The sequence below is a fragment of the Seriola lalandi genome, unplaced genomic scaffold (genome assembly GCF_002814215.2).
Source record: "Seriola lalandi dorsalis isolate HSWRI2012SDOR001 ecotype SW California unplaced genomic scaffold, Sedor1 jcf7180002054599, whole genome shotgun sequence".
NCBI lineage: Eukaryota > Metazoa > Chordata > Actinopteri > Carangiformes > Carangidae > Seriola > Seriola lalandi.
The window spans coordinates 81,857-95,337 of NW_019525152.1; the positions used below are offsets into that span (position 1 = coordinate 81,857).

At 40.1% G+C, this 13,481-nt stretch overlaps 1 protein-coding gene across 3 annotated transcripts; it reads right to left on the minus strand.

Annotated features, from left to right (window-relative positions):
• Positions 1-24: 24 nt before the first annotated feature.
• On the minus strand, positions 25-12,246 carry cunh12orf56 (chromosome unknown C12orf56 homolog). 3 transcript variants are annotated; one of them, XM_023419386.2, is made up of 14 exons: positions 11,843-12,246; positions 9,100-9,295; positions 8,816-8,831; positions 5,544-5,754; positions 5,296-5,451; positions 4,705-4,793; positions 3,875-4,019; positions 3,380-3,474; positions 2,830-2,919; positions 2,085-2,172; positions 1,925-1,993; positions 1,310-1,387; positions 1,046-1,227; positions 25-591 (listed from the first exon to the last, which is right to left on the minus strand). In XM_023419386.2, exons 1-14 carry the CDS (start codon positions 12,092-12,094, stop codon positions 480-482), a joined length of 1,779 nt encoding a protein of 592 aa, XP_023275154.1. In that variant the 5' UTR covers positions 12,095-12,246; the 3' UTR covers positions 25-479. The 3 variants fall into 3 exon arrangements, with proteins under 3 accessions (XP_023275154.1, XP_023275152.1, XP_087033540.1); XM_023419384.2 differs by having other exon boundaries at positions 1,925-1,999; XM_087177414.1 differs by lacking the exon at positions 2,830-2,919 and having other exon boundaries at positions 1,925-1,999.
• Between the last annotated feature and the right edge of the window lie 1,235 nt (positions 12,247-13,481).

The following is a 13,481-nucleotide window of genomic DNA, read 5'->3' on the forward strand; positions in this document are numbered from 1 at the left end:
TACAAAAATATGCATTTACATCAATTTATGTCTTGAATTGTTACTATGACAACTCATTTTATTTAGAGTGCACATCACCTGAGGAATCTGCACTTCACAGGTTAAAATGTAAACACCACACAAAAATACATTTAACTTTAATTTACATGAATCTATCTACAGCAATCTGACTGACTGCAAACCTGACTGTATATTATTAGCATTAACTTGAAATAGGGTGCAACAGCTCCACTGATGTCTACTTTCTAGAGAGATGACAGATGATATTTAACAGTTCGTACATCTTATCTGGATAAATATGACCTGGCCTGAGACAGTTGGTAAATAATAATAATAATAATAATAATAATAATAATAATAATACAGAAACATTCAGAAGGACAAACGTAGGTTTTACAGCTCAAAGCACAAAATCCCTCAGAGTTTGGTAAAGGCACAAAATTAAAAATTCCAGTGTAAAAGCTCACGTGTTTGTGTGATCATCTGAGCAGGATTAGAGTCAGAATACGTTCGACCAGTCGGAGAGTTGGTAAGCTGATCGGGTAGTGAGGCGGCAGCTTCTCCTCAGCACATGACGGCTTCACAAAGTACCTGGAGGGAGGAAACATATGTCAGATACCAAACAATTGACATTAGGAGTAAAATACTGACATTAACACTGGACTGATACGGATCATTGATTGCTTCCATCACTGACAAACTGTTTGCTAAGCCCTGTCCAACTTTAAACACGTACTCATTAACATTTCTACTGTGAAATAAAAAACTGTTGGAATTATGTAAAAACAAGCTGCAGCGACATAAACTTCATGTGCCATCCTCTTAACCCAAACAAACAAATCCAAGCAACTATTTTCATACATTTCATTCATCGGTGGTTAATTATATTTTAGGGAATTTTTAGCACTGTGTATTTGACAAACTGGGGCTGAATCTTGACAGGCCTAGATCCGAGTTATCATTCCTGAGCTATGATAGGACCATCACTGCTCAGGTGAGAGGTTTAGACAGACCGTCCCCAGCAGAGAGGAGCAGCAGAACGAACCTGAACTCCTCTCTGAAGTGTGATCGGAGGTGCTGAGCCAGCTGGCTGTTGTACTGCAGACAGGCCAGCAGGAGGCGACAGCGCTGGAACAACAGGACGGCCTGGACGGGGCTCAGGACCGACTCCTGCAGGTCTGACAGAACCAGCACCACCTGCTGGGCCTGGTAACCGATGAAGGACAGCTGCAGACAGAACAGGTGTAGAATCAGAAAGAGAGAAGACACGGAATCATCTCCACCTGTCCATCTGTCTTCTGATCTTTACCAGGTGAGGATGAGGCTGCAGGACTCGCAGGATCCAGCCGACAGACAGGAGGTTTTCAAAAGAGAAACACTCGCTGGTCTGAAACACACAAACGCACGCACACACACACACACACACACACACACACACACACACACACACACACACACACACACACTGCATTTTAGCATTTGAACAATCTATGGCCTGTAGTTTACGACTAAATACTATGACACAGAAATGGCTTTCAAACTCCAATCCACTGTCGCCTTAAAACCCACTTTCTCATGTCGTGTCTCCGGATAGCCATTAGAAAATACAGGAAACTGAATTCAATCCTTTGAAGGACTTTTAAAGACTTGCAGATGACCTGATAATAAAATAGCTGTTATATGAAATAAATAAAATAATTATTAATTTAAAAAAAAAAAAGTATCTAAATAAATATTGGGGAATATCTCTGAACATCATCTCCTGGCCTTAACCCTCCAAACAGGTGAGGATTAAACTTTGATTTCCAAAGTTAGGAATGTTAATACATTTCTTTTAGTTTTAGTCCTCATACAAAGACAGAAATGCATCATTCTGCTTATTTCCTGCCCTGTGACACTCGGTAAACACAGACCCAGTACTCACCTCGTGGCCTGAGCACAGCAGCTCAAAGAGCAGAGAGCAGGCAGCGTCCAGATACTCAGACAGTAAGGCCTGAAGCTGGCAGAGACAGAGAGACTGTAACTAATCCACCACATAAAATAAAGGTTAACACAGTTGTTAACGTCAGCAGGGAGCAGCTCACCTCAGAGTCAACCTGAGATCCTCGGTTCTGTGTCTGTAGACGTGGATCACAAATCAAGGCAAGCAGCATCCTGGAGGCCAGGCAACCTCTGCAGAGAGAGAACCACTGAGCTTCTCACTCTATTGCTGTCAGTATTTTCACTATATACACATTATATCTGTTGGTTATTCATTTGTTGAAGTGATTAATGGTTACCGACTGAACCTAAAAAAAAACAATTTTTATGTAATTTACACAGAAATCAAAACAGCACATTCTTACATTTGAGTACCAGCAAATGCTTTAAAGATTTTTCTGGAAAAATGACGACTGATCAGTTACCAGAACTGATGTCAATCATTCAGTCGATTAATCAACTAATCCTTTCACTTCTACATCAGTGCAGTGTAGAGGCACTTAAATTAAATCACAATGTGAACATGTACCTGAATTTTACCTCGGAAAAATGTGTCAGGATTTAGGCATATTTTCAGTCCACCTTAAAACTACCACGTTTTGTCTATTTCGATTTCTAAAATGTTGCCAACAAGGAAAAGAGTATAAAATAAAAAGTACAAAATAATAATAAATAAACTGGACATCATAACATGATGAACAAGTTATTTTTCTCAATTTGTCTGACCGGTTTCCTTCTGTAGAAATACCTGAAATGTTTTTTTTTTTTTTTGTTGTTGTTTTTAAAAAATTGTGGTTTAGTTTAACAAGAAGACGGACCATGCAATATTCAGACAGACAGAACGTTTACTTCTTGGCAGAGAGCAAGTTGAGTCTGGCTGCTTCGACCTCCGTCTCTCTGAACATGACGGCGAGCGTCTGGACGATCACGGTGCTCAGTCTGAGGACAAACAGCAGCCTGGAATCAGATTCTTTAACCTAAACTCACCATGTAGTTACAGACCGTCAGACTGGAGCTCATCAGCCATACTGGACTGCGGATGGGTCAGTTTTGTTGTTTGAGCTCACTGCGAGTTTAGAGAACTTCAGTGAACTCCCCAGTCTCCACATCTAAATCCAGTTTCCAACATCTGGTGGAATCCATGACACAAAGAACTGAGGCTGTTTGACAGCAGAGGGAGGAACTACCCAGTGTTAGCGTGGTGTTCCTAATAAAGTGCTGACTGAGAGTAGATCTTTGTCATGACATAAGACGATCAACACATGCACAAACACCAGCGTAGTCCTTTAAGTTAATGTAACGTGTGTTGTGTAAAAACAAAGCAGCTTACTACAACCTGACTGATTGTATTAAAGGTTTAAGAACACACAACACACACACACACACACACACAGCTTACAGTAGTTGATCTTCTGTGTAGACTCCACTGAGGCCCTGACAGCCGTGAAGAGACTCCTCCAGAGTCTGAACCAGGAAAACACAAACCTCACTGGACTGAAACACACAGAGGTTTGTAACATCAGGTCTGTGACAAAGGCACTAAACCACAGGATGATGCATTCATTCTTGACTTGTTTATACTTGTAGACTAAATTATTAAAATAGGCTAAATTATTCAGCCTCGCCCTGTTTGCACTTTTTTATTTAGAGGGTGGCACGAAGAAATGTTTGTAAACAACATTGTGCAATAAAGTTATGTGAAACAGAAGTTTGAAGTGAGCTATCAGGAAAATAGAAAATAAAATAAATTTATTACAACAGCAAATTTTTAGAAGTATTTCCTCCACTAACTTTATTCAGTGCTACAACATAATGTAGGTCAAAGGCAAAAAACAAACAAAATAATAGTCAGATATCAAAGTGTATGCGTTTGTTTTCTGTGTTAGCGTCTCACCCTCCAGAACAGTCTGCGCAGTGTGACGTTGCGGTGAGCAGCAGTTCTCAGCTCCTGCAGCAGCAGGTACGAACTCTCCACACTGATCTCGTCCTGCAGCAGCTCAGAGCTCAGCTGAGCGAACAGGTGGGCCGTCCGCTCCCAGCTATACACAGACACGTACACACACACACATTAATGTCTTCAGGTCTTACATGTTCTTTGACATTAAAATGGTACAGAAAATAAATACCACTTTCACTCATCTAGATTTATTTCTTAACCTCAGTGACATTTGCCACCAGAGAATGAAACTTGATGAGTTTATCAGAAATAGCTTATGTAATAATATACAGGCATATCCATCAGGTTAGATCCCTATTTATCCAGAGTCATATAAATATGAACCATTTTTTTGTGAAATTTTTTCATAATTGCTGTGTCAAGTCTTGAGTTATGGCTAAAAAGTGTTATGTGAGGTCACACTGACCTTGACCTTTGACCACCAAAGTCTAATCAGTTCATCCTTAAGTATAAGGGGACATGTGTGCAAAATCTGAAAGGACTCCATTGAGGAGATCTGGAGATATTGCGTTCACCAAAATCATGTTTAGTGAGGTCACCGTGACCTTTGACCACCAGAATCTAAGCAGTTCATCCTCAAGTCCAAGTGAATGTTCAGCTATGATGTTAACATAGACTGTCATATAGGTTTGCTCTGGGTGCACTGGGACCTGTTGAGGAATAATACCGTAGATTTTTTTCATATTCCTTGGACGGACAGGAAACGAGCAGAGTTCATTATGAGCCTCTGATCCAGGTGTGAACAGTGTTAGAGGAGAGTTTGTTACCTGATGGCTGGACGCTGTTTCCCAGGGGAGGAGTCAGAGGAAGCATTGCACTTTCTTCTGTAGAGTGGGTCCAACAACAGAGTGGACCTCTGAACGAACACACACACACACACACCTTAACTTTTTCTACAGAACTAGACTGTCAATCATATTTTAGGTTCTAATTTAGAAAACTGAGGCGAAGCCAGAAAAACAGGATTAATCTCAACATGTTGATAATTAAAATAAATAAAATACATTTTAAAACAATAAAACAATTCAGTTTCTTGTTTGGAAAATCACACACCTGTTGCAAACTATATTCTTAAATTATCTATCATACAAATATTATACTGTAGTTTTTATTATACATTCATACAATATTTTATTTTCTGTGCTATATTATGTTAATGATATATTTTATTTCTTTATATACTACATTATATTTCTACATTAATAAAACCAACATTAAGTATCATTACTTAATTATATTTTTCTTAATTATAGATGTTATCATATTACTCTTACATACTTCACATGAGGCAGTACAGACCCTCAGGATCAAATCACTGATCAGAACTTTGACTGGGATCAAACACATTGATCACTCACGATAATAAAACTGTTCCATGAGCTCTGTAGATGCAGGTAAAGTCTGGACGTCTGTGACACGGCGTAGAGATGCAGCTCCGCCTCCCTCTCCTCCCTGCTGTTCACACAGTCTCTTCTGAGCAGACGAGACAGAACCGAGCCGATCCTCCTCGGAACCTGGATCCAGATTTGTGAAATAAATAAATAAATAATTGTACATCCAGCTGGTTGGTTGTGAAAACAGGCTTGATGTTACACCCCGTCCATACCTGACCACTCTTAATTGTCCTCAGGCTTTGTTCTGAGGGTGAGGTGAGGGAGCTGGTGGGGGAGTAGAGGGAGGGTGCTGAGGAGGGCGGCTGGGTGGGGGGGTGTGGGACCTGCAGGAGGCCAAGAGTCTCAGGGTTTGGACAGGAGGCAGAGCGGGTGGGCTTTAACATGTGGAGCTCCTTTCCTCCTTTCCTCCATTCACTGCGGCTCCTGAAAGAGACGGAGAGGTGGGAGACGCCTGCTCAGGTAAAGTAAAGTGTGTCTATCCAAAGTGTGATACATCTTATTCCTCTGAGCCGTGGAGCTCAGGGTTTCCACCTGTGTATTCTGGGGCATCTGGGAATTTGAGGTTTAGAGCAGCAACTGCAGATTAATCCACCTCTTAAAATCTCCAACTAATATTTCCTCCTGTCTGTGTAACGTTTAGTAAAAAACTACAGAACAGCTGTAAACACAACACTGACATATCATCACCATTTGATATCACGTTTTTTATGGCGGACATGTTGACAGTCATGGTCACATAGTGATTCAGTGGTTGTAAACTGCTTCATGTCCCCAAAGATCACTCATTACTTCTGACACAGAGAGTGTGTGTGTGTGTTGGCTTGCATTGCTATCTTTGTGAGGACCCACTTGAGTTTAAAAAGTGAGCACGTTTTTGTCGGACAGTTTGAAGGTTAATATTTGGGTCAAGAGCATGTGATAATTGGCATTTTTAAAAGGGGTTTCAGAGGTTTTCTTAGCATCAAAACTCCAGAGGTTACAGGGTAATAGCTCAATGTGTTGTCTAGTGTGTTTACTAAGTCCTAGGGTTTATGTTCTCTGTGTAAGTCAGTGGTTTCAGCTGGTCTTTAGGTTTGTCCAAAGCTTCACAATCAGCTTAAGGTTCAGGGTCAGGTATTTAAGATTAAGGGCTAGGGAATACACATTATGTCAGAGAGGGTCCTCACAAGTATAAAAAGACAAACGTGTGTCTTTAATGACTTCCCATGGGTGAACTACACTTGAGCAGCGACACAGATCAGCATGAGACAGTTGTTTACATCACACACACATCCGTTTTATAGCACATTGTTGTAACCAGGCAACAATCCAGTGTTCAGTAAGCGCATCTCTTCACAGTCTACAAACTGACATTAATCCACATCCACAGCTCAAGTTTAATTAAAGGAAGACTACACTGCTGCTCCAGGTGACTCTACTTAATAAGAAACTGGATGCTAACACAACAACATGGATCATGGACAATATTAATATAATGAATACTATGAAAAGATATCCAGCTAGCTTGCAAGTGTGTAGCGTTAGGCTAACATTAACTTAGCTCACAATCTCAGGGAAGGGAAACGATTGGTCGAAGTCTTCTTCCAAATCAAGTTATCTTAAGAAATAAATAAAATACATTTTAAGTACATCAATAGAAAATTTATCAAGAATAATTTTTGATAATTCATTAAATTGTTTTAATTGTTTTTCTAACAGACTTGAGATATGTTGCATACGATATAAACTGAATATGTCTGAGTTTAACAAGAGATTTTAACACATCACATGGGCCTTTAGGAAATTGTGATTGGGATCAATTGTGATTTCAACATTTTTAAACCAAAGGATTCATTTATTAATCGTGAAAATGATCAGCAATTGATCAAGACAATAATCGCTAGTTGCAGCTCAAGTCTTATGATTGTAAACTGAATATCTGTGGGTTTTGCACTGTAGCTCGGACAAAACAAGACATTAGAAGACATAAAACCTGTTTTCACTTTTTTTGTACCATTTTACAGATCAAACAATTGATTTAATAAATTAATTTAACTGTTGCATCTGCTTTTTTCCACTTTTCAGCTTGTGTATCAGCTGAATGATCACTCTGCTTGTTAATGGTGGTAGTTTTCAGCGGAGCGGCTCAGTGAACGATGTTAATGAGCAGCAGGCGAACTCAGGGGAAACTCGTCTCTCTTGAGTAAATAAGTCATGAGCTACCTGAGACACTGAAGAGGGTCATTATAGGAGGAGGTCATGAGTTGTTTGCAGACAGTCGTGAGAGAAGAGTCACGGTCAGTTAGCTCTCATCCTTTACTTTCCCCTCCTCAATGACTTTTTTATCGACTGTAACGGTGAGCAGTGATTCACAAAGTAAACAGAGCAGGAGAGGGAAAACACAGAAGCTCCAGCAGCTGCTGCGACTGAGTTAAAGCTGCAGCAGTTCACCAACCACACACAAACTTTACTGAGCTTTCATTCAAACCTGCCGATGCATTGGGAGTGTGTGATGATAGATTTCTGGTGTAGTATTCCTTTAAAAAGTGAGAGCAACCACAGCCAGTCTCAGCTTCCATACAGGGGTATCATCTGACAAACCAAGGACCTGCGTGCACTCAGGTCAGTCCTCACAAATTGAAAGGGCTGATTGAGTTTTAAGACTTTCAGGGGACATATTACAGAAACCTCCTAACTTATTCCCATCTTAACTGTTGGGTAACTGTTGTAATTAAAGATAGGACCTGATTTAAAAGCCATTATATATTAATAGTTCCTGAGTAAAAGTTCCTATCGTAACTAACTTTAGAAGTCTTATTTTTACCTTACTTCATCCTGTCTTATCTCAGGTTAGGAAATCCTAAATACTTGAGCCAACATTGGTTATCAACTTTTATGTGTGATACCTAGCAACCGACGCTAAGTTTCTCATCTCGTATCACTGTATTTTTGTAACCAGTTAGATTTCTCACTGAAATGGCTGAAAATCTCCTTTAGCAAAAAACAAAGCACATTTCTAAGTTGCACCACAGCCGGGAGAACCCCACGTCGCCAGGCTGGTCGTAGCTGCTCAGCTAACTGCATGATCATGGCCCGGGGGTGGCCTGTATCTACTAACGAGCATTTTATCATCAAACCACAACACATCGTTTTGTTAGGGTGTGCCGTGAACCTCCCCATGAATAAGTTCCACCTGCTGACATTTCGTTGGTTGTGTAAAAGCAATAAAAGAGCTGCCACGTGTGTGACACCAGTTAGCTTAGTGGTGGAATAGTTAAAGTTAGGACAGATATAAATAGAACAGTTATCCTAAAGTTAGTACTTTTCCTATCTTTAGTTAGGATTTGCGTCAAATAAACTGGAAAAAATCCGCTCCTATATACTTAAGATTAAAAGGTAGGAGGTTTCTGTAGTAGGAGTTAGGAAATGCATTCTATCAAGGAGTGTCCTCACATCAATGGAAAGAGCATGAGTGAGTGTGTGTGTGGGGGGGTGTAATGCTCACCTCCCTGCAGGATATCCTGTGGGGAGATAGAGAAACAGGATGGTTAAAGTTACAGGTGCAGATATCAGGAGAAAGAAATAAAGAAATTAAAGCCACATGAGCTTCAGTCTTAATGAGGATCAGATCACTGATTTCCACCCCGATTAAAACCCACAGCTCAAGTAGGGATGCGACTGACTGACAGGTAGTAGCAGGTACTGACTTTTTACAGATTTTTTCAGCCTTTATACCTTCCTCAAAGCTGGTACACACACCTATAAAAACAGCAACATGCTCGTTTTTACCTTCTAAGGTGTGCGTTATTAAAGGGCAGTGGCTGCCTCTGCGAGAGGGCGGGGCTGCAGGAGGAAGTGCCGTCCTCTTGTCTCTCCTCAACCAGTCACGTCCCTTCGCAGCAGGCTTGTCAGTGACGTAGGTGATTCGTATGTGCTGGCAGCGTTCCCTGTCCTTCCCACTGAGGAATTCTGGGAGGTCGTTGACCTGTATGGATGACACGGAGAAAAGAGGATGTGCATCATGATTAAACCTCCATAAATCATCTTTTTTTCTGTTGTCATATTGATCTACATGTTGGTGTTAGCAGGTTTGCATCTATTAGATTAGCAAAAACATTTTGAACTTCATCCATTTTCACAAAATACACGGATGTCACAATCCTGGCCTTTACATAAAAACTGTAAAATCACCTGCTGATGCCACAGTCAGGCTGTAATCTGACTGCTTACTGCAGACAGGATTATCTCTGTGAAGAAGACGGTGAACTTTGACCTCTGACATAACAAGATGATGGAGTAGGAATTAGAGGCTAATGCTGCCACACACAGACCCAGCTTCCCCTCTGGGTAACGTCTGCATGTTATGTAGCGTTATATTATGGTCGCACTAAAGGTGAATCTATTTTAAGATGCGGGTAGTGTGGACTGGAGTTATCTAAGGATAACGGTTTCCTAAAATGTCTTTATTAGACAGGAAAGGCTTTTTATTTGTGTTGCTGTCACTCTCTCTGTGGGAGGTTTGTGTTGCTGTCAGGCACTTCAGATGATTAAGGAACAGGCAAAATATATACAAAATATAAAAATGCTTTGGCTGCCGATTCACTGGTTGGAATTGGTCATTGTTAATGTTTTACTGACTAAATAATGCACTGAAACTGATTTGTTAATTAGTTGATCAACAGAAAATTAATTTTGGTTAAGGTAAGGGGAAACATCCTGGTCTGGTTTAATAAAGAAAGAGTTCACAGGGACTTTAGATGCAACCTGTTTATTTACATTTAACCAACATCCATGATCCCCTAACCTTAACCAAAGTGATTGTGTTATTTCTAGGAGACAGGAAAATACAATAGCTAATTTGCAGTTGTTTTTAAAGCACCGGCATCAATCTGTCCGCTTCACCGCACACAGCATCTTTTCCTCTCCTCTCTCCCCTCTGTCCCAAAGTAATCGGTCAACAGGAAAGAAAAACCTGCAACTATTTTAATTAATCAACTCATCTTTTCAGTTATTTTTTCAAGCAAAAATAGTGAAACAGTGTCATATATTCTCTATAGTCATATCATTTCAAAATAAATATTTTTTGGTATTTGGACTTTTAGTCAAACAAAACAAGACTGCGAACTTTTGAGCAAAATTGTGGGCAATTTTTTTTCCACATTTCATAGACTAAAGAATTACGAAAAAAATAATCTGCAGATTACCTGATATTTGGTTGCAACCAAAATCAAATGACCACATGGCAAATTTGTGTAGTATTAAGTGTAATATTGCAGCAATGAAAAACGAACTGAATGAACTGCACAAACAGTGAGCAGAATGGGGAACCAGCAGAATGACTGGCACAGGCTGGTTTAAACCAAATTATGTAATTTTCAATAAATGTTACATATGTAGTGTCTGATATAACATTTATTGAATTACCTCAGCCAGTAGAAAAGGTTTTGAGTGAAACCTGTCAGTCAAAATATCTGATCTGTAATCTGAAGAGTTTAACTGGGATCACACGGCAGGAGCTTATTAGTTAATAAGCACACATAGCAACAGAGGTAATTTAATTTGCTTTGGTCACGATTAGGGCAGCAACTAAAGATTACTTTAATTATCAGTTAATCATTTTTTTCTGGATTAATTAATAATTCAAACCTAAAAATATTGTTATTAATATCAAATTTAGGCAAATCTGCTACATTGATAAACTGGAACCAGGTGTCAAACTTTACTTTTTAAAGTTAGTCATTAACCTGTGGTCAGTAAATTAATTGGGAACAATTTTGATCATTCCATTCAATTCACTGAAAGTCTTTAAACAAAATACCAACGTTTCCATACACTGGTTTCTTTAATCTATTTTAGTAAATTCAATGTCTTTGGATAATTTGAAATGGCACCTTGGCCTTTAAGAAATTTGGTGGCCATTTTACACTGTTTTCTGAATTCTTATTGGCCAAACAACTAATCCATAAATCAAGGAAATGATTGACAGACTAATCAATAATAGAATAATCATTTGGTGCAGTCCTAGTTTATTGTATTTAAAAGCCATGTCACATATTCAATTTTTTTCAGACCAGCTGTCAAAAAGCCAAATTGTTAAGCTAATGATCATAGAAAACTGAAATATTCACATTCCATAAACTGGTACCAGAGACGTTTGAAATTTAGCTTTGAAAAAAAAAAAAAAAAAGATTTAAATGATTAATGAATATCAAAATGGTTGCCAATGTATTTTCTGTCACACAACTAATCAAGTATTTCAATTTGAGATGAAGGGATTCAGTTTGAAATTATATAAAATTGAGAAATTACTAGCAAATCTCCACGCTGGAGAAGCTGGAACAAGCAAGTTTTCGACGGTTTAGATTGAAAACTTTTCTCAAATGATTAATCAACAATCAAAATACTGACTTAATCTGCTACGAACTGATTTATTGTTCATCAATTCATCGATTAATTGATAATTTCAGCTCTAAAAACGACTGTTGGTTGTAGCCGTTACCATTAAGTGAAGTTTTGAATTGATTTTACTCACCAGCTCGATGTCACGCACGCGCCTGAAGCTAACGGCAGCGGTGAGCGTGCGCGGCGGGTACTCTGTGAGGTACACGAGCTCATCGCTCAGCACTACGTGCATGTACACCTTGTTGACGGTCTCCGAAATCACCACGCACGGTTCGTAGGCTCGGATCCGCTCGTACACCGCCTGCTCCGTGTTCCGCTTCAGGAAGGAGTCCAGCTTGATGTTTCGGCGGGAGAGAAGGGTCCCGGAGCCGGTCCGAGCCATGACGACGGTACCGGCGGAGCAGTTAGTGACAAGTTAGGGGGGACGTCACCCTCCACCTTGGCGCGAGGAAGGTGGTCCACTGTCGCTTTCCATCCGTTAAAAATGTACTTTTCTTCCGTAAACTACTAACAGGTGTAACAGGTGCTCCTCCAGTCCCGCTCCCTCAAACTGAGCAGGTGAACTGCCGTTGACTGTCTTCGTCAGCTCACACTGCTCTCTGATTGGTTTGTAGTGAAGCGGAACGCTTCTGATTGGCTAGAAGATAAAGGGTTATTTCATTATTTGGGATCAGGGTTTTAGAGTGTAATTTACATTGAGCACGGCCGGATTAACCTCCCAGGGGGCACCGGGGCAAAGACTGTTGATGGGCCCCTGTTGACCTCCATTATACCATGGACAGATTATAAAACAATGAGAAGGGCCCCCATCCTATAAAGGAACAAGACACCTTCCCCTCTTCGTAGTGAGGTTTTATCTCTTTGTGGTTATACTTGAAGAAGGAAAGTAAAGTTTATTTATGCTCTTACAGTTGCTTTTACACCACTGCTGTGTCTGTAATTCACTTCAAATATCACTGTTTCCTCTAATGAATATCAGATCTATATTAACACACACTGCTCTCTGTGATTATCTTTCAGCTGTCTTCTTCGACTCAACTCAGGCCCTGCAAACTGGGCAGGTGTTAGCCACCTGGTGGAGGCCATTTGCAACCAGCTCTGCCGTCTCCACGTGTCCAGAGGGACCATGAGGACTTGGTGGTCATTCATTCTCAAGGTCTATGTGGCCCTTAGAGAGGCAGTCTGAGGTTGATGGCTCGGACCAACATCCAGCTCTTTGAATTAAATTGAGGACTGAGTGGTAAGAGTTTGTCATAAAGCTGTGTTGGTGTGTTGTAATCTGTACTGTGATTTATCTTTTAATGAAAGCTGGAAATCCTAAAACAGTCTGTTTGTTTGTGTGTTCCAGGTGCTGGCCAATGCAATAGCATTGCAGGCATATATTATCCTGCATACTTATTCGTCTTAGTCATCTTCTGTATTGAAATTTCGGCATGTAACTAGTCCCGCAGCTTTGAGAAAACACAGACAATATATATATTCTTAGCAATTCAAGTAACCATGGCAACGTAAATGCTGATAAAAGGCAAAAAAAATTCCCATAGAGAATAAATGAGGAGACATCTTCAAAACGACCAAACCCAGTCCTCTTTGGAGCTCTACTCCTGCGTCATACTTCAACACACACACACACACACACACACACACACACACACACACACACACACACACACACACACACACACACTTATTGACAGAAATGCACAAACACCATCTCCACGATATGGATTAACCTTCAAAATAAAAGTCTCAACATGGTAAGAGGGAAT